The sequence below is a fragment of the Trachypithecus francoisi genome, unplaced genomic scaffold, assembly GCF_009764315.1.
Source record: "Trachypithecus francoisi isolate TF-2019V2 unplaced genomic scaffold, Tfra_2.0 Lachesis_group12, whole genome shotgun sequence".
NCBI classification, from domain to species: domain Eukaryota; kingdom Metazoa; phylum Chordata; class Mammalia; order Primates; family Cercopithecidae; genus Trachypithecus; species Trachypithecus francoisi.
In genome coordinates, this window is record NW_022681457.1 from 113,795,091 (window position 1) to 113,815,871 (window position 20,781).

The following is a 20,781-nucleotide window of genomic DNA, read 5'->3' on the forward strand; positions in this document are numbered from 1 at the left end:
GGGCAGAGTGCGGCACGGGAACCCGCCTGCCACGGTGGGCAGGCTCCTCTCCAGGGACTCAGGAGGGAGGCAGGAGGAGGGCCACGCACCCCCTTCCCTGCCAGGGAGTAGCTGCCTAGGAGCCCCACCAGACACCTGGGGCAGCTCAGCTGCTTGACAACCTGCTGGCCCTGGCATCAGGGGCCCAAGTAAACGTTTGTAAGCACCAACGGTATACACCCATGGACACCAGCCCAGGCCTTGGACTGATCCCTATTAACAGCTAATCCTTACTGAGCACTGACTGTGTGCGGGCTGAGTGCTGTGTGGCAACAACTCTATTCAGGAAGTGCCAATATGATTCCCCCGTCTTTCCCCCACTTTTTGATAACCACTTTATTGAGGTATCCTTCATATACCATAACATTCACCTTTTTAAAATGTGCAATTCAGTGGTTTTTAGTATATTCGCAAGGTTGTACCATCATCACCACTATCTAATTTTAGAACAGTTTCATCCCCCCAGAAAGAAACCCTGTACTCATTAGCAGTCCCTCTCCATCCGCCACCATCGGCAGACCTAGGGTTCCGCTAACGATGATTTCCTTAAGATGCTGGGAAGGTAGAGGGTCAGTGCCTGGGTTCAAGGAGCAGAGCCCGTGGAAGATGGAGCTGGGGTGTGAACCCAGGTACTGAGACTCCAGAGCTGGTGCTCCATGAGGGATTGCTTGATGTCCTGGTTGACCCCTGCCCCACCCCTGACACACACGTGCCTATCATGTGTGTCTGACAGTTCAGGCTCAAGCATGTACATACACCATCCAAACATCCAGACCCAGGCAGGAGCACACGTGTCTTCTTCCCAGGTACGCTGGCAACTCCACATAGAAAACGTCATACCTCCCATAAGGACAGCCAGCCTCCCCTCCCGGGACCCCTCCCTCTGCTTCTCCCAGCCGTGCTCCTAGAAGGGAAGCTTGGCGCAGGAACCAGCAGCAACAGGGTAGCTGAAGTAGCCAGAGAAACCTAAGTGGTTTCAAGAGCTTAAAATGAGAAATCCCATATCTCCTGCAGCTGATCATTGTAACTGAGACAAAATGCCAACCCGACATTCCAGAACAGGTCCCCGCCCGGGCTGGGGCCACAGGCTGGGCCAGGCCCACAGGGTAACCCAACTAGCCCAGTTCCCTGCTTCATACTCTCTCTCTGTCTCTCTCTCTCTCTCTTTCTCTGTCTCTCTCTCTCGTTCTTTCTCTTTCTCTCTCTCTCTGCGTCTCTTTCTCTCTCTCTGCCTCTCTTTCTCTCTCTCTCTGTCTGTCTCTCTCTGTCTCTGCTTCTCTTCTGTTTCTTCTCACCTTTTTCTTCCCACCTACCTCTCTTCTCTCACACTCCACATTTCCACCCCAAAACTTTTTTTAAAAGTTTTTGTGGCCACACTCTTGAACTCACAAAAATTTGGGAATTAATGTGAAACCGTCGCTGTTTCTGATAAGAGAAACCTACAAGGGTGAGACAAAGGGGAAGGGAAACACAAGAGAATCAGCCTGTTGGATTTTGGTTTGGGGTTTTTTCCTCCTTCTTCTCTCTCCCTCCAAAGTGGAGGATCCGGCCGGGCCAGTTTGGATATTTATTAAGAAAAAGCCAAAGATAATTAACTTTTTTGTTTTTGTTTTGTTTGCGGGTGCCTCCCCTGCTGGCACTCCTGGCTGCCTGGCAAATTAAACCTGCTCCCGGTTCCCTGGGTGCTGGGCTGACGGCAAGACTTCTGCCGACTGTCTTGGATCTGCCAGGGCTGCCAGCTGCCCACCCAAACACCTACCTTAACTTTCAGAACTTGGGTCACTTTATGCCCCCACCGATGCCACCTCCCCAGGCTCTACTGACTCTGAGAGCACCTTTTAGAGCAGGGTAAGTGGGATGTGGGGGTGGGGGGGAGAGGAGGGGCTACTGTTTGGGGTTGTGGCCAGCACTTCCCTAAAAGGAAATGGGGGGAAAGTGTGAGCCTCTCCCAGGGCACAAGGGCGTTCCTTCTGGCCAGTTCAGGGCCGTTGACTTCCCAGGAGAGGGTAAGGAGAATGGAGGATGAGTTGGAAGTGCAGGGAGAGGCCAGATTTGGGCCAGGTCGATCCCCAGCTCTTCTCCCTGGAGGCTGGTACACTGCCAGGCCTCATAGGCCCCTGAGAACACCCTGGAGCAAGCAGCCTCTGGACCATGGAGCCATGCTGTGATACCTGTCCACCCCCAACCAGGTTTCATCCTGCTCCCACCCCCAACCCAGGCCAGGCCATGGGTGTGGGGGCAGGGGGCAGCTGAGTGGCTAGACAGCCTGTGCTTGGGTAAGAGCTGGCTGCCTCCCGTCCGCTGTCCTGGAGCCACACAGATCCCTGAGGCCAAGCTGTGACCTAAGCCTGAGCCCAGTTCATGGGCCAAGAAGGTGACGCTGGGAGTTAGAGGCTTCCTGGTAAGAGACAGAGCTGAGGACTTCTCAGGAGCCAGGAGAGCCCACAAGAGGAAGGCCAGTGTGGAGGAGCTCGCTGGGGTTGGAGGTGCAGCTCGCCCCTCTGTTAAGCCAGTCCCCCTCAGCCCTCCCCTGCCAGGGCCCCTCCTTGGTCCCTTGGCTTCATCCCCAGCTGGACAAGTAGGCAGCAATGGTGAGCCTCTTCCAGGTGGGGAGGCTGCTTCGGAGCCGGCCACAGAGAAGAGGGCATTTTTCAAGGATTTTGCTGGCCCTTTTTTTTTCTCTGAAATATAAGGATGTGCAATTTTTTTGGTTTCAATTTAGCATTGGAGAATTTTATAATTTAGTAATTAAAATCTCTGATAGGCTTTAGAAATTGCGGCTAATTGAATTTAATGGGAAGATGATTTTCAATTTTATTTGATTACCGGGACCCCTGGCATCGGTATTTATGGGAAAAAAATGGGAAATGTGCTGTGTGGGCTAAGATGGCATAATTGAATTAGGGATAATCGGATTTCTCCGTCATGAATTTCACTATAATTTTCCTATAATTTTCCATTAGATATCTAGTTTACAAATATTCACAAAGAAATGAAGCTCTTTCGGAATGGAGATTGCTGGCTAACAGGATTACGGGGCCGAGCGTGCGGCTGTGCCAGCCCCTCTCCTGCCATAATGCAATCCCTGCGTCTGCCTTACACTCGGCGCGGCCCTCGCTCCGCCACCCACTCTGTGGCTCCTTTCTCCCCTTTGTTTCCTTCTCATCCTGTTGACCCCCTGCCCCAACACCCACCTGTCTGTGGCCCACGACCTCCTGTGCCCGTGGCCGTGCCGTGGTGCCTTGGCTCTGCCCTCCCTCAGCCCCCACGCGTCCCGTCCACTTCGCTGGCTCACAGTTTTCCCGATACCCTCCCTCCATCGGCCCCGGAGCGGGCTCACACGCAAACACACGGACTCCATCGCAGGTGCGAACATGCTTGTTCGCAGGCACACGCAGTCCTTTGGCCAAGGCTTCTGTGCCCTGGCCCAGTCGCCTCAGATGGAACCAGTTTATTGGGATCCTGGGTGGGGTGCCAGAACAAAAGGAGCTTTGTTCAAGTTTATGTGAAAGTTACAAATTCAAAATGAGAGCAGATAAAGCATGAGATACCTGGTGTGTAAACAGGCTGGTGAGTGAGAAGGCCCCAGGCTCAGGAGGGAGAGAGAGTGAGTGGGCAACCTGGGGGTGCGGGGGGGAAAAGGAACCAGCGATGGCAGTGTGACAGGAAGGGCGGATGGCTTTCCTTGGTGCTGATGTGGGGAGCCTGGGTTGGGGGAAACCGCTGGGTTGCCTTCCACTCTTCTTTTTCTCTTGCGAGTGGGCTGTCTCAGGAGGAGCTGGAGGCTCTGGGTCCGGGGACTCAAGACCAGGCGAGATTATGGCATTGGATTTCCATCCCTTGAGTCCCAGACATGAAGGTCCTCACTGTGGCCTGGTTTTGGGGTCTCAGGTGTCACCATGTCGGAGTCCTCAAGGCAAAGATGGGCCATAGCCTCAAAAGATACCTCTCCTCTTGGTACGAGCAGATACACTCAGAGAGAGAGACAGAGAAGGGGGGGCGCATAATCTGGGGACCCCTCCATGACACAGCCTCTGAGTCACACCCCATGACCTCGAAGCCTCCACCTTCTTCTCTGACCTTCATAAATCCTTACGCTCCTAGTTGGCCTGTTTCTTGCTTCTCTGACCCCTGCTCCTCCAAGAGGAAGGCCTTTTCCTCTTGGGCAGGTCCCACTCGACCTGTGGCTACCTGGCCAGGGACTTGGCAGAACGGAGGTTTTCCAGGCATCCCCACACCTCCCTCCACTGCTGGCTGCCGTCCCCCAAGCTCTCTCAAGTCCTGTCCCTTCTGCCATTCCTCTACAGCCTTTGTCTACCTGAGGCCCCGGAGTTACTGGGTGGCCAATCCAGGTGGTCCTGCCTGGGCAGCTAGAGGGAATATGCTTCCTTTTCCCCTCCACACCCTCCTCAGGGATCAGGCTCTGACCACTATCAGCTGAAGCCGAGGAGGACATTCCGAGCCAGCCAGTGGCTGTGTGGGTCATGTATGCAAGGAGCTCCCCATCTGTGCAGACATCTTCAAATGCACCCAGAAATCACCTCTTCTACCCCTTGCCTCCAGGCTTCCTCCTACACACAGTTGCCCAGACAGGACAGCAGAGGCTCAGGATTGGGGTGGGGATTGATCACTTGCTGTCACCAGCCAGAGCTGCAAGCCTGTTGTTACGATTCCTTGCTTTGGGGAGTCGTTGGGGGCAACACCCAGAGGCATGTGTGTACCCCACAGCGGTCCTGGACACAGATGCCCTCTCTGAGATCCCATGTGGGGAGCAGAGGCACACAGTCCTCTGTGCTGGGTGCCCGGTACAGGCAGTCATACTCCCAGGCTTAGACTTGGGGTAGTTTTGTTCCCTTATTCGAGGTTTTGGGGCCAGGGGCAGCTCAATAAGGTTTCTGGGCCTCTCCAGCTGCTGTTCCTATGTAGGAACAGGGTTGGGGAATTACAGAGCCAATGGGGGTGTGTGACGGCCAGGAGTGGGGACTGCTAGGAAGGCAGTGGGAAAGGCAGTGGAGTAGGGGAGGGGTGCCCAGCTCCCTTCGAGGCCATTTAGAACTACAGAGCAAGCAGGAAAAAAGGAGAAAAATGAGGGGAAAGTAGGAGAAAGAGTAGATTGTTAACTCCCTGTTGTCTTTGCCCCAAGGCCTCCCTGGCCCCTCCCTTTGCAAAATAGAAATTATTGCAAAAATAGGCCAGCGCCATGTTGCTGGATGCTGTCCAAAGACCAGGGAAGCCTGGGCCCTGCTCCCCTCCCCCCTCTTTCAGCAGTGTGGCCCCTCCTGAAAGACGAGCGCGGGGAGAGGCGAGGAGGGCAGCAGGATAGGTGAAGAAGAGACGGAGAGCCAGGTCCTTCCTTAGCAAGGCTGCCCAAGGCCCTGCTCACCCCATCGTCTCTTCCGTGAGCCCCTCTGGGCCGGATGGGTCACTTAGGTCACCAATATTTAAGGACTCTCAAAATATATGGCTGCAGCAGGGACATCTGGGGATGTCCCATGGTGCACGGTGCATGGTGGGGAGACCCCTCAAACTGCCCTCTCTGGCAGAAAAGGAGGAGGAGCAAGGGGAGCACAAAGCGCCTGGCTGGCCATGGGCTGGCAGGATATGAGGTTCCACGTTTAAGGGGACAGGGCCCGGTCCCAGAGCCCGACGCGGTGTTGGGGGGGTGGGGCGCGGGGAGGAGGAGGAGCCGCGATGCGCCTCAGACTCGCTGGTTGAGGGTGCTTGTGCTCTGCTGAGCGCCCTTCCTAGGACAGCGGCCAGAGGGACAAGGCAGGGAGGAAGCCCAAGTGATGGCCGGGATCATGGGTCGGGGACTGTGGGGGAAGAGGGGCGCCGATCACCATTCGTCTAGCCTGCAGGGCAGATGGCCCAACTTTGAGGGAGGAGTGGGGAGAAAGACCGGAAGACCGGGGAGGCTCTGGGAGGACACTTGAACCCGTTTTAAGGGCAAAACCAAAGCAACGCGGAGGAAACCCCAGTGCGTGTCCCAGGCCGGCGCTCCTGGGGCCCAGGGTTGGGGACGAGCGGGATGCGAGGGCGCGCGGGCCTGACTGCGCTCTGCCCCGCCTTGCCCCGCACTCGTGTTCCTCCAGCTCCAAGAGCCGCCACTGCTGTGAGGGGAACACGAAATCCCTGTGCTACCCCAGGAGCCCCGAGCCCGCAGACCGCGGGCAGGGGAGCGCGCGGCCCGGCGGGCGCGGCCCCGCGGCGCCTCACACCTGCGCCCGCCCTCGCGGAAAAGTTAGCGCGGCCGCGCGAGGCGTAGGGCAGGCGCGCGCGGCGGCCGTCGGTCGCGCTCGCGGGGCCCGAGCGGCCGCTGGGAGCGTGCGAGCGTGCGAGCGCGCGCGCGGCCGCCGGCGGCCGGCTAGAGTGGGCGCGTGCCCGCGGGCGCCGTCCTCCGGCCGCGCTCCCCGCCCCGCGCCAGGTCCCCTCCCGCCAGCTCTGAGCGCAAGTCCCCGCCCCCTCCTCCCGGAGCCAGAGGTTTGGGGAATCGCAGAGCCAATGGGGCCGGCCGCCCTGCCAGTGCGGCGCGGGCGCGCGGCGGGGGCGCGCGCGGCGGGGGCGCGCGGCGGCGGGCGCGAGCGAGCGCGAGCCCATTCACTCCGGCACCGGCGGCGGGCGGGCGGCGGGCGACGGGCGGGCGCACCGGGCGGCGGCGGCGGCGGCGGCGGTGGCGGCGGCGGCGGGGCCGCGCTCTGCTCTTTCACCTGCCGGGGCCGGCGCGGGTCGGGCCGAGGAGGCGGTGCCGCGGCCGCCCTGCCAATCACCGCGGCTCCTGGCAGCGCCCCCGGCCGCGCCCGCCCGCCCGCTCCCTCCTGCCAAACTGTTACCCTGAGTGTTACCGGCAGGAGCAATGACATCAGGGCTTTAAAACAACTTGTTATTCGGGGAGTAATCAGTTGCAATTAGGCATTAATTAAGTATTATGAAAGTTGATTATTTAAGTGAATTCGGCTTTCGACTCTCCGACTATGGTGAGTACCGGGCGCGGGCGGGGGAGGCCCGGGGGCCGCGGTCTCGGGCGGCGACCCGGGCGCGGGGCGCTGGCGGCGGGACGGGGGCGCCCCTGGGCCTCGCGGACCCCCCGGCCCGGGCCCCCAAGCCGGGGCCGCGCCGGCCGAGAGTTGCTGCCTTAGTTGGAGAAACTCGGGCTGCGCGGAGCCGCGGGCGCGTGCGGGGCCGAGCGTGAGAAGCTGGCGGCGCGGAGGAGAAAGTTTCTCCGCCGCGGCCTCGGCGCCCGCCCGGGACGGGCCGCTCCTGCGGGGTGGGGGGCGCGCGGGGCGGGCGGCCGGGGTCCCGCGAGACGCTAACCCCGTGTTTCTTGTCTCCCGGTCTTCCCCTGGTGGCGTTCCGCGAAGAGTTTGGGACCAAGGAGAAGAGAATGGATCTTGGAACAGGTACCGGCCGGTGGGAACGCAGGGGCGGCTCTTTCACTTTTCTTTCGCTTCTTTTACGGAAGTTCTTATTTTTAGCCCAATGAGGTGGCGGCGGGGCCGGGTGGGGGCCGGGTGGGGGCCGGGAGGGTCGGGGCGGCTGCCTACCGGCGTCCCGGCCTCGGGATCGGCGACTTCTGAGGCTGTTGTTGTTGTTATTTGCCACTTGCTTAGAGGCTGTGACTAATGTGATGCTTGTCATTATGAAAGAACCGAGAGGAGCAGGAGCTGGGGGGCACCCAGAGAGAGGATTTAGGGGGTTTTTGTGGGGTTTTTGTTCTCCGTGTTTTTTGTATGGCTTCGTGTTTTTTTCTGTGTGTGTGCTTTTTTTTTTTTTTGTTCTCTGCAAAGATCTTTGTGTGTCTGGCTGTGGGGTGTGTGTTTTTATTTTTTTAGTGGGGGGTGGTTTAGTTTTTGAAAGCAGCGTCCTGTTGGGAAAGGTGGTTAGTCTGGTTTCGGGGCGACTGTCTCAAGGTAAAGGAATTTAATTTATTTGGGACAAGGCTGTGTCGGATGATCAAGCTGCTTATTATGGCTAATGAGTATTTTTCACCTGAGAATCTGTGGGATGAGGTGGCTGTTATCAGTTCAAAGTGAGGGGCCCTGGACTGTCTCCCACCCACCTCTTTAGCCCCCACCCTGGGGGGTGGTGATGGACCAGAAGGACTACTCAGCATAGGCATCTAGGTTTTGGGGGCCTCCTGTGGGACAAGGTCGGGGGTTCCAGGAGGCCTGGTGCTCGCCTGGGGCAGTTTATCCTGAGATTTTGGTGTTTTCTTGGTTTTAATCTAATTCTTTCCAGTGTTTTTGCCTTCAGCTCTTGTGGGCTTCCCATGGGCCCTGGCTATTGAAACCAAATTTTGACCAGGACCCTTACATGCTAGGCTTACAAAAGCAGCTGTCTTCTTAAATGTTTTAAAAGAAACAAACAGCCTGATCGTTCATTGAGACTGATCTCTGAACTCTCCTGGTTCATTGATGGGATAGGTGATACTGGTGGCTGTTAGCGTTGTTGTTTATAATAGGCCCAAGTTCACAGCATCGGCCCTTGGGACCCATGAGCTGATATCTAACCTTCTAAGGTCAAAGGGGAGTGGGCACAGAGACAGGAGGCAGCCCTGAGGGGCTGAGGATGGGTGGCACGGTGGCTGGTGAAGAAGGGCCTGTGTTTGTTGGGGGTGGGGCGGTGTCATTTGCAGAGTTTGAGGATTGTGTGACACCAGGTGTGATCTTGGCTGGTCTGATATGGAGGGCCTCGGGACCTCTGTGCCCAGGAAGGGTGTGACACCCCCTGCTGGGCAAAGTGGTAAAGGTGTCTAAGGCCATGGCTGCCACCCTGCCCCTCCCTGCCCTCCACTCCCACAGAGAACCTGCCCACCCCCACCTCCAATCGGTGTCTCATTACCTCCCTCTCAGGCCCCACCCCCTTTCTTCGGAAATGGGGCCCCACCCATCCCAGCCAAGAAGCTGACCTCGGAGATGGGCCTGGTGGCAAGGCACCACCCCCTACCTGGGGCAGGCGAGCCTCTGCTTGTGGGCCAGCACAAGGGACCCAGGCATTACAGAGCTGGAAGGCAGGCCCTCTGGTCGGTCTCCTCCTAACCTGAGTGCCAGCTGGAGCCAGTGTCCATCCTCCTGCCATCTACCAACAAGTCCCTCCAAGTCAGTCGTGGGGACAGTACTCCAAAGCCCTTCTCTAGGGTGTCCTGACTGGAGTGAGGGCCTCCCAGCCTTGGTAGGAGGCAGGTGGCAGAGCCTCTGGTGGTGTCTCTCCTGGGACTTAGGGAGACTGACTTCTCCCAGGACTCCAGGGACAGGTTCTGGAAACTTTTCCTAGAAGCTAGAAGGGACCCTGAGGTCAGCTGGTTCCTCCTGTAGCTGGAGTAGAGCATTCCTAGTGGGACTCAGGCCTGGACTCTGGCCAGAGGGGAGGCCCAGGGTGGCAGAGTTCTGACTGTTTTCTGGAGGAGTCATCTGGTGATACCATCTCAGTCTCTTCTTTGAACTTGGAAGTTTCACTTATAATCTCAGAACGTCAGAAGAAAAGCACTCTTCCCCCCACTTCACCAAAAAAGGGAAGCAGATGAGGATGCTGAGATCCCCTCTGAGCTGGTCCCTGGGCTGACTCCATGCTCATCTTCAGGAGCTGGGAACAGCTCCCTCAACTTCACAGTGCACGCGGGACACAGCCGGGGCCTCATCTCTGTCCAGGGCTTGTGGCTGGTGAAGTGAGTGTCCCTTCCTCTGAGGGCAGCGTGGGCAGCTTCAGCCGACGGCCTCTCTGACACAGTCCATGGCCAGGGGCGCAGGCCCTGAAGGGCTGCTGGCATCATGGACCCACCAAACCTCTGATCATAGGTTAACATCCCCTACGGCCCCGGACACATCTCAGTCCTGAAGGCCTTCAGCCATAAGGAAGTCAGTGGTGGGAGAGCCAAGCCTTCTCAGGAGGAGACAACAGGACCTCAGGACCCTCAGGGACCATGTGGACCCCCTTTCCCCCACCATAGTTCAGCCAAGGGCTGGATCAATCTGGACGTCTTTAGCAATAAAAAATGCCGATGTCGTCCTAATTCACCAGGCCCCGAGATGACAGCAAATTTACATTTTTTAATTAAACTAGCAGCCAGTTTTTATGAGAGGGGGTTGGGTTATGCAAATCAAATGGTTGTGTACGGAAGATTAGGAGAGTTTGGGAATAAATTCCACAAATGCTAATAAAAAAAAAAGGAAAGAGAGAGAGGGAGGGAGAGAGGGGAGAGAGGAAGAGAAGAGGACGTAGTTCCATTAGGCCCTTTTAGAGTGATTTCCCTGGGGGAGGGAGCTGGGAGGGGGGAGGGGAGAAGGGAGGAAGCTTTCAGACACAGGTATATCCATCCTGCAGTTGGGAAGCTCCCAGGGTTAGGCCCCACCAGGCTGATTCCCAGGCCCTGAACACAACCAGAAGCCAGGGTGAAAATGGCGGTGAAACATGGCTGGAGCTCTGAGCAGGCTCTTGCCCTTGACTTGTGGGGATCTGGTGATAGTTGCCCCTTCTCTTCTTGAGACGAAGGGGTGGGGCTGTCCAAGGCGCAGAGGAGCCAAGATAAGCTCTACAAGGTCAAGGGCCAAAGAGGCAAGAGGGCAAGTTTAAAGGGATGGCCACAGAGTGCAGGGGGAGCTGGTGAGGGACAGCGCTGTCCATGTGACGCTGTGGCTGCAGCCTTGCTGTCAAGGCGGGTCAGTGGGAGGAAGCCTGGACTACTTCTTTCTCCTTCTGGGGCTCCACGCCAGAACCCCCTTGTGTTGCCAGCAGACCCCCCATTGCAGATGACCCAGGCCTCAGCTGTTGGGAGGCCAGGAAGCGTGGGATCAGAAGCTGGGCCAGGCTGGCTCATTTTCCTGATTCTCAGAGTGGAATTTCTCAGTAGCCCCATGCTTTGAGAGCATACTGTCTTGAGGTAGGCCACAGACTTCTTCTAGATGGTGTCTGAGCCCAGAGAGCAAAGAACTTGGCATCCCCAACCCAGCACCCGTGTGTGCTGCTCAGGCCCCTACTCTGAATGTCAGCCGCCTTCAGATCAGACCTTCCATGAGCCGCCAGGTCAAGGCCAGAGCCTCGCCAAGTGTGGAGGCTTCTAGGAACCTCACTAGCTCTGGTTACACCTTCGACCTGCCAGGCACCGGGGATTGAGAAGGTTCCTGTGCTGTTCTGGAGGAAGAGATTCCAAGCCGGGTTTAGGGCAGAGCAGATTGCTCTCAATTTCCTTCCTCCAGCCTTTACTTGGCCAGATACGCCCACTCAACCAGTCTGAGCTGGGGCCAGCCCCTGTAGCCAGGTTGGGCACGGGTTTTGCCAGTCTGCTGCAGAGGGTAGGTGCTCTGGGGCCATCTTGGCAGAAAGGAGCTGTCAGAGCCCGGGACAGAATGGGCTGTCTCAGAAGTCATGGGTTTCCTGGTACCATTCGAACAGAGGTTTGTGCTGTGCACCGGTTAGTGACATTTGGAGGGACTTGAGCATCAGATGACCTTTCAGATCTCCGACTGTCTGACTCCCAACTTGATTTTGTTCAGTAGGGCAGTCCTGGTGGGCGGGAGTAGGGGGTAAGTGGACGAGGTGAGGGGCACATTATTTGGACCTTTTCTTTGGTAGAAAGCATTGGAGACAGGCAGCTCTGGGCTGTGAAGTGGCCCTTTGAACCAGCCCTGGTTCTAGTTGCAAGACATCAGAGGAAACTGAGGTAAAAAGGCCTAGCATAGCCTTTCCTCCCCAACAGGAGGCAGAGGCAGAGGGGCAGGTCCGAAAGGCTCCCTGGAGAGACCCCACCCCGGGCTCTTTTTACCTGGTAGGGACCAGCGAGGAGAACCCATTCACTCTCCTCTCCAAGAAAGGCACTGAGTGTGGGTGTTACTCAGACCTCTCTACCGGCCTTGTCGATACTACTGGTGTTCTCCCAGCCCCCACAGCCCGGGAATCTGGCTGGGCTGCAGCTTGTGTTTTTATGATGGAAAAATAAAATAAATGCAGGCACCTTTGGAGGGCTGAGCCATGCGGCGGCATCTCCTCGTGAAAGTGGCTGCCCTGGCTCAAGGCCGTGCCCGCTGCCTGAGCAGGGGATTGGGTGAGGCTTGGAAAGGCTTTTGGCCCCAACCTCTCTTCTTCCTGGGTCCTGCCCTGTCAGTGGTGCAGCCTCAGCCTCCATCAGCCTCCTCTAGAACGGCTGGCCCAACACTCTTCCAGGGCTCAGGCCATTTCTCCACCCGACCCAACCCCCATGCCCCCAGGCCCCAAGGCTCACCTTTTAACACTGCCTTCCCTGAGCTGGTTTTTAAACCCTGACCACCCTGGCCGCTGCTACCACCTCTTCCTCCTTTTCCTCCTCCTCCTCCTCATCTTCAGAGGGGGAAGGAAGTTGCACTGTAGTAATTACTGCCTGTGGGTCCCCACGGCAAGCAGCAGCTGTTCTGGGGTAGCTGGGCCAGGGTACAATGAGTAGAGAGAAGCTGGGAGCGGGAGGAGGGTGGACGGCCCCAGTGTGCAAAGGAGGAGGGTCAGTCTCACCGGGACCACCTGTGCAGTGCAGCAGCTTGGTGGTCTAGCACACACCCCTCTGGCTGCCTGGCCACAGAACAGCACCCTGGCACCCTCGACTCAGCAGGATGTATGGTCTCCTGTTGGGGGAGAGACCCATGTGGGAGGCGAGGCCTGAAACCCAGGAAGCATGGGAGGCTCTCCTGCAGCAAGAGAGACGGAAATGAGGACTGCCTGGGCCTCTGTGTTGGCAGCGTCTGCCTAGTGGAGGGAGAGGAGCGGTCTGCTGTCCCACCAGGCCAAGGAGCCAGGGGCCAGGACCCAGGGAGTTTTGTGAAAGAATGGCCTTAAGGGACCTCCCTCCGCCACCACGCTTTCTAGACTCCTAGCCAGACCCTTCTCTCTGTGCCTGGTCCTCCCTCCCCCTCCAAGAGCAGAACTCTTGCTTCCCATTGTGCAACCCCGTTTTTCTGTCTTTTTCATCCAGGCCACCCAGCTCCCTAAAGCCGGGCCCTCCCTGCTACCTTTCTTGCCCTTTCTTTCCAGCCTCACACTCCCTTGGCCCTGGAAAAAGAGAGAAGCTGCTGGGTGTGGGCCTGCTGCTCTGAGGCTCTGGGTACACCTGTGACATTGCTGTGCCGGGACCCAGCACTCTGACTCATGTGCCCTGATCCCCAGGAGATCGGGCAGAGCCCTTGTTTTCCTCTGCCACGGCTGCTCCTAACGGTGACCATTAGTTGGTAGCTGGTGTACCGCGACCTCCTCGCGACCAGGCCGCATACCCCAGGCCTGGTACGGGCCGGGGCTCACGCCTTCCCACTGTAAGTGCTGGTGGAACTGATTGATTGATGTGCCTCTTCCCCAAGTGCCTCCCTGGCTTCTTAGTGGGGGCAGAAGGAGGAAGGCAGGAAATGTTGGCTGATTCCCTTGAGACCTGGGTTTTAGCTCCTGGAGAGCTTTCTAGAGCCTGGTTTACAGGAAGGAGCGAGGCTGGGATTTGGGATGACGTGAAAGGGGCAGGGAAGTGCTAAGGATAAAGACGGGAGTGGGATGGTTGAATGGCACCCACAATAACTCCTAACCATGGCCATGGCCTGGGACTGGGAGGTCAGTCTGCTGCCTAGTGGGGACAGGAGGGCTGCAGCCAGAGGGTGATCCAGGCCCTTCTCCACTTCTTCCCTTGCCCTCTCCCTCGTCCCTTTGGCTGCTCCTGAGCAGATCTCGCCACTGCATGTCTACCATCTCTCATTCTCTTCCCCGCTTCCGGGATCCCTCCAGCTAGACAGACCCAGGGCAGGGAGTGAGACCAGAAAGACAGGGATACACCCATACCGAGGGCCAGCCAGGCGCCAGGGCCTCAGGCCTCTGCCCCAGGCGTGGTATATGGGCCACTCCTGGCCAGGGCATCTGCTCTTAGAATGTCCCACAGGCCTGACTCTGGGGTCTCCTCTGGCCCTTCTGGGCCCTGCCAGTGCTGTCATCACTCACCTGCTGAGAGATTTCCTAAAGCCAAGAGGGCCCTCTCTTGATGCCACCTGGCTGAGGCTGGGGCGCTGCCTGGCTTTGGAGGAGAAGGTGGGGGCTGGGAAACGGACACATTTTGTGTTTCCAGAGACCAGGTGTTCCCAAAGTTCGCCTGGCCTTTTCTTATGGATCATCTTTCGGTGAACTAAGGGGGCCCTGGGAGGGACTGTGCTGTGTGAGAATGGGGGGACTGGAGGAGCCGGGCAGAGCTTTAGGTAGGGGGACCCTAGTGCAGCGGGAGAGCAGGAGGACTCCTGGAGGCCAGCTGGGAGAGACTCCTGGAAGTTTTGTCACTGGGAAGTGCCTCTTCCCCACAGCTGTTATCCTCACCGCCCTCTAGCCCAGTGCCTCCCTCTCTGTCACCCCTTCAGCCTGGGAACCCAAGGCCGCAGGAAGCCAGGGGCTGCCTCGCAGAAGGATGACCTGGCTCTCCACTGCCCAGCAGAGGGCGCCCCACAGCATCTGCCCCCCTCCTTTTAGGTGTGGGACAGTGTGGTCAGGACCTGGTCCAGGCCTTCTGGCCACGGGTGGGGGAGGGACAGCCTAGCGTCCCCACCCCCAGAGGTTCCTTAGCTGAGTTTGTTTGCCAGGGTGACCTGTTTAATCATCTCATTTTCTGGTGGCCGTTTATTCCTCGTTTCCACGGTTACGGCCCCATTAAGGGGAGAAGCAATAAGGCGGTGAGTCAAACAGGTAATAAAAACATGCGGAGCCCCTGTGCACCAAGAGAGACTGGCAGGGAGGGGCGCAGTGAGCTGAGACGGCCTGGGGGGCAGCCCAGGTGACACCCTACCCGCCTCGTCCTCCAGAGGCCCGAGTGCCCCCAAGACCCAGTCCTCAGCTTACCCGTCCCCACCCCTTGGTCCCTTGGGCAACAGGCTGTCCTGGATAAAACAGGAAGGAGAAAGGTGAGAGGGGGTGTGATACAAGCACCCCCAGGGCTGCCCCACAGTTGGTGTGTGACCTGTTTCCAGGCCCCACCTCGTGCTCCCTTGGCACGGGCAGGGGATGATTTCTGACATTGGTTTGAGCTCTAGAATTTTTTTTCTGCCAACTTTATCAGAAAGCATATTTGTGGTGAGTGCTGCTAACAGGGCCAGTCCGGTGAGTAAATATTCCTGGTGTGGACGGCCCTGTGACCTTGAGAGGGAAGAGTACAGTGGTGCGGCCAAGGGCATGTAAGGAGAGGAGAGGACAGCCAGGCAGCCATGGGCCCCTGTGCTGGGTGGGGAGCCCTTCCTGGGAAGGGGTCAGGTGGGGGCCACGGGGTCAGGTTGGCCCCAGTAGCCTCTTCCTAGCAGCATGGTCTGCCTCAGGCCCCAGTGACACCAGCTGGAGCCGGGTCGTGTGACTTGCTGGCTGGGGGACAGGCCGGCAGCTGCCCCTGTGGGCTCCCTTCCTCTAGTAAATGGAAGCTGAAATGAAAGGCAGCCTCTTTGCAGCCCCTCTGAGTCCAGGGGCACATGCCTCCCTCCCAGTGTCCCCTCCCTGTCCTTCCCAGGAGCTTCCTGGGTATCCCCAGCCCCTCTGCCCTGCCCCCGAGGTTTTTGAATAAGCAGAGGCAGAGTAGACAGAGGGAGGCTGGGGTCTTCCTGTTGCCAGGAAGGATGGGGCTCAGACAGGCGTAGCAATGCCAGGCCATGCGGGGCCAGCTTCGTGCCCAGGGGCCGAGGATCAGTGGCTCAGAGAGAAAACAGTCGAGGCCACTCTGAGGGCTCCCAGGTTGGGGAGGAGCCCCCCTTCTCTCCAATGCCATGCTCCCTGACAGACTCACCGAGGTCTGTGTCTCTGATTATTAATTTCAAAGTTGATTTCTGACGAGAGAGAGAGGGAAGAAGGTGTGGGAAATGGGGGAACCCTTTGGCTGGGAAATGCGTCTTGGGAATGGGCCTAGATGAGTGAATATTCTGATCAAACAATTAAAAATAGAGCATGCTCCCGAGGCCCCAGCTGCCGAGGTTTTTCAGCAACTGTCACCAGCGGGTTCACGGGGCAGGTGGCACTGGAAAGGAGTTTGTCCACAAACAACAAATATCAGAGATGACAGGGTGCCCCCCACTTCCCTCCCAGTTCTCCCCAGACTCCCCTCTAGGGCCTGTGCAGCTTCAGGGCCGCCCTTCTCCCCTGCGGGGCCGGGCCGCAGTGGTGAAGTCATCGCCAGATGCCTTGGTAATTGCTTTAAGAATCTAACTTAAAATAAGATGAAAACTTATATTCCTGGGTAAGGAGTAATTTCCCATGTAATAGTAAATTAATGAAAGGATTATACCAGGGGGCCTGGCGGGGAGGCCGTGCTCATCTGATAAATGCAAGAGTTTCAGGCAAGACAACTCCATTCCAGGAGCCTCCCGACCTTTCGGCCAGGTCCCATGTTGGGGGTTCCTTTTGGGCTCCCCCATGGGTAGCTGAGTTGGGAGGACACATTCCACATGTGCTCAGCGTCCCTGTCAATGACAGGAACCAGCTTTTTGAAACCTACAGATGGGAAAGGCTCAGGTTTGGCCTCCACAGGCGTGAGCGGTCCTGTGTCATCAGTTCGCCCGGGAAAGAGAGGATTTCTGACACCCGACAGCGTGACACCCAAGGAGCAGATGCGAGTTAGACTCCGGGCAGAGTTCCCAGCTCTCAGACCGTGTGGTCAGCATCGTGGTGTCTCGAAATAGGATGACCCACCACCCCAGTTTGCCCAGAACTGCAAAGACCCATGTGTATGAACCCCCCGAGTCCTGGGCAAACTGGGAGGGTTAGTCAGCCCTGTTTGGAGGCAGGAGGATGAGCTACTTGACATGGTCCCACCTTCAGGGTCCTGGAGAGCCCAGGCACCTCCTGAATGGACTACGTCTCTGTCCAGGAGGGGGACTTGCGGCTGGCTCCACTTAAAACCCTCGCGCTACCAAAACTTGTTCCCAGGCTGCTGCGTTCCGCTAGGCGCATGTGCTGGGGTGGGCGTGCTCGTGCCCCCCCGCCCCCTCCAAGGCATGGCAGGGCACTGCTTGGAAGCTTGACCTGGCCTAGAAAAGGGCTTGGAGCTGCGATCCCACCGCTTTAACACTGAGCCTTCTCCCCCGACATATCACAGTCCAGGCAGGGCTTCTGAAGAGGATGCAGACAAGGCAGCCCCCACCCCCCAGCCCCTCACTCCCCCACCACCATAAGTTTATCAGCGCCTTCCTTCCGAGAGAGCCACACCTAACATCTCATCTCTCCTCATCGGTTCCCTTGGAGGAAGACAAGGAGCTGTCCCATTTCCTAAGCGGGGAAGCTGGAGGCCCTGAGATAGTGCTGGGTTTGTTCCCAAACACTAAATGCCAGAGGACTTGGTGCGGGGCTCCCCTGAGCACTGTTCCAAATGGCAGCACTGAGTGAGGACACACAGGCTTCCAGCCATGGGTATCTCCCGTGCTGCCTGGCCCACGTCCCCAGGTGTCTCTGGCCCCCGTGTATACCCCGCCTGTAGTCTTCGAACACATCCCTGGGCTGCAGGGATGCAAGATAAACTGTAGTTGTTGATGCAGATGCATTTTGAGCTTCTGGGGGAAAGCCTCCTTTTCTAGAGGCATCCCGGAGTGCCCATCTTTGCAGAAACTAGTGCTCCCGTCTGTCCGCAGGGAAGGGGTGCAGGTGGGCGGAACGCACTCCGACTTGTGTCTCTGGCGAAATGGAAGTGAAAGGACTGGACGCAGAGCCCTTCAGGAAGCATGTCTAACCAAACAGGCATTCTCCTAGGAGACAGGTTCACGATGCATGTTCGCTGGGTATGTTTCTGTGTAAGCAGAGACTTTGCTGGAAGGGAAGATGGGGACCTTACCCCCTGGTTCGCTGGGAGACCATTTTCAGTTCCGCTCAGCGATGGGTATCCCCACTGGCTTTCTTTGCTACTAGAGGTGATGGGACTTCTTGGAACTCTACGGGATCAACTCACTGCTTTGCAGGCAGCTGTCCCAGGTGGAGTTTTAGCCTGGGGGCTGTATTGAGTTTGCCCAGGTCTTTGCTTGGTTGTAATCTGAAAAAAGGACCGGCTTCTTTCCCAGTGTAGACCACACTGTGCTTTAGGAGGTGGGGAAGATTTGCGCTGCCCTTCCCCCACACCTACCCTCAACCCAGAGGAAGGAACGTGGGGCAGTAGGGCTGAGAATTCCTAGTCTAAACAACCCAGGAAAGCACGCCCAGAGAGCCAAGCCAGAACCCCAGACGGTGTGATCCGATTGTAACTGGAAGGATGGTGGCTTTGCTTGTTAGATGTTATGTGGTCATTGCTGTTCAAGCAGACACGTTGGTGACTTCCAGGCTGCAGAGATCAGAGCGGGCTCTCCTTTATTTATCTTCTTGTACCCGCAGGGTTAGGGGGCCGAGTGGAATAGCTAGAATGGACAGACAGGCCTGGAGAGCCACGCACAAGCAGCAAGGGGATGGCAGGCCCCAGCCCAACCACACCAAGCGCACCACGTCTCCAGAGGGCCATGTGGGGTCCCTTTCCCTGGCCTCCCTGATAGGAAGGATCACTTTGGGGCTCCTCGGGAGGCCTTCAGATGGAGCTGAAGAGCCCCTAGGCAGGGCCAAGAGCCCAGAGAAGGAGACAGAGATGTTTTCTATTTCCGGGTCCCTGGGGGGCCCAGGGGCAGATTGAGACAGGCTCCTTGCAGGGAAGGTGTTAACAAACAGCAGGTGATTAAACATGACAAGCGGTGACATTTCTGTTCAGGGTTCTCAGTGCCGGCAAAGCCAAGAATGAAGCTATAAACCCTGACATTTTGTGTTATGCACTGAGAGGTTTTTAATAGACCTCGCTCCCTCTTCCCCACTCAACTTCTCTCCCTTCTTTCCTTCCCCTCTCGGTATCCACTGCCCCACTGGAAACTCCTGCCTCCCGGATTCCGCCGGGCCCCCAGGAGCCTTCCCGGGCCCTTGGTCCATAGACCCTCCTTCCTCTGCCCCTGTGGGGCTGAGTACCACCCTGCCGTCTGCCTCTCCCACTTCACGGTGATATTTCTCGTTGCCCCTTCTCCCCGTCCCAACACCCTCCACTTCCCTCCAGCCTTCACTGTCTCACCTCCTGTTTTTGGGTCCTGATCTCACAGCCTCACCCTTAGCTGCGGCTGTCCCAGTTGTCTGGGACAGCAGGTGGCTGTCCTTGTGTGTTGTGTTTATAACATTTTCAGACAAACTTGAAAGTGGGTGTAGGGAGATGGTGGGGCTTGATATGGGATTTTCCCCCATCTTTTTTCAATCCCCTTTTCTCCTTTTGGGACAGGGACAGGAGGCGGAGGGAGAGAGTCGCACTTCATTGCAAACAGTTGCAGGATTTATTCAGAAAGGGACTGGCCAGCAACAGTTGTTCCTCTCGCCGAGAAATGTTGGAACAACTGGGGCCTCTTTTGTTCTCTGGGCAGAGCCCTGTGAAGGGCGTTTGGAGGTGAGCCTGGGGCTCAAGAGGGCAAGAGACCCAAGAGAGGGGGCTTCAGCTCAGTCCCACCCAAGGAGTCCCCACCCCACCCCTCCAGGAAAGGTTCCTGGAGCCCCGAGGGGGTCAGTCCAGAAGCCAGGCCATGTCCCTGGGGCCTAGCGCCGCCCTCACGAACTCGAGAAGCACTGGATTGTCCACATTCGCTCAGTAAATATTTGTTGGGCCAGACACCGCGCTGAAACAGTGGTCTCGTCCCAGGGATCTTGCAGTCTGGTGAGGCAGAGGGCTAATTAAACAAGTTCCTACAAAAGTGCTAAGACTAGGACAGGGTGCAGTGAGGACAGAGGGAGAGGACGGTCCCGGGAGGCTGCCCAGAGAGTGAAATGTCAGCTGGGACCCGTGAAGGCTGTGTAGGAGAAGGAGTGGCAGGGCGCTGAGCCGAAGGAGCGGTTTCTGCCACTGAGAGGGCAGCATGCTGAGGGCCTGGCAGGGAGAGGCGGGTGCTGCCCCACGTGGGCTGGCAGGCAGGTGGAGTAGGGTCTGGGCTGTGCCCTTTGATCTCTGAGTAACTGACCCCTTACATACTCTTCCATCCACCCTTCCACCACCCCAACCCACCTGGGCCAGGCATGGAGGTCAGGGTGAGGAGGGGGGTGAGGGTAATGGATAAAAGACTTTAAGGAAAAAAAAAGGCCAGGCACGGTGGCTCCTGCCTATAATCCCAGCACTTTGGGAGGCCGAGGTGGGCAGATCACTTGAGGCTGGAAGTTCGAAACCAGCCTGGCCAACATGGTGAAACCCCGTCTCTACTAAAAGTTCAAAAATTAGCTGAGGGTGGTGGCAGGCACCTGTAATCCCAGCGACTTGGGAGGCTGAGGCAGGAAAATTGCTTGAATCCAGGAGGTGGAGGTTGCAGTGAGCCGAGATCATGCCACTGCATTCCAGCCGGGGTGACAGGGTAAGACTCTGTCTCCAAAAAAAAAAAAAGACAGAAAGAAAGATGAGTATGAGGCCCCAGCCCTGCCCCAGTGGGAGGGGGAACACCCAGGAAGTCAGCATGTGAGCATGTGTCCCCAAAGACTGGGGCTGCATCTGCTTTCCCGCTTCCTAGTCCCTGTTGCTAGTGACTCATTGATAGGGGGGTGGGAGGGAGGCTTCAGACCTGCATGGAGGGACCGGAGCCCAGGAGGGCCCAGCTGGGCTTAGCAGTGAGTCCATCTGCCCGCCTGCCCCCTCACCTTCTTCACCTGCTGACCTCAGGGCCCAGCCGGGGTGTGGCCTCTTAGACACCCTCCTCCAGCCCGAAGTTGCCCTGCCCTTTGTGCTCTCAAGTGTGAAGCAGTAATGCTGGAGCCTGTGACACTGCACCC

General features: G+C 57.6%; 1 protein-coding gene across 5 annotated transcripts in view; it reads left to right on the forward strand.

The window, feature by feature from the left end:
• CASZ1 (castor zinc finger 1) overlaps window positions 1–20,781 on the forward strand; it is a 160,809-nt gene that overhangs the window by 95,564 nt on the left and 44,464 nt on the right. For 2 of the 5 annotated variants that reach the window (XM_033228407.1, XM_033228410.1), the window contains exon 4: window positions 7,398–7,436. In XM_033228407.1, coding sequence (XP_033084298.1) covers window positions 7,421–7,436 — 16 coding nt within the window. In that variant the 5' untranslated portion in view covers window positions 7,398–7,420. Of the gene's footprint in view, window positions 1–6,636; window positions 7,014–7,397; window positions 7,437–20,781 lie in introns of those variants that run through there. The other 3 variants (XM_033228405.1, XM_033228406.1, XM_033228408.1) reach the window with 3 other exon arrangements.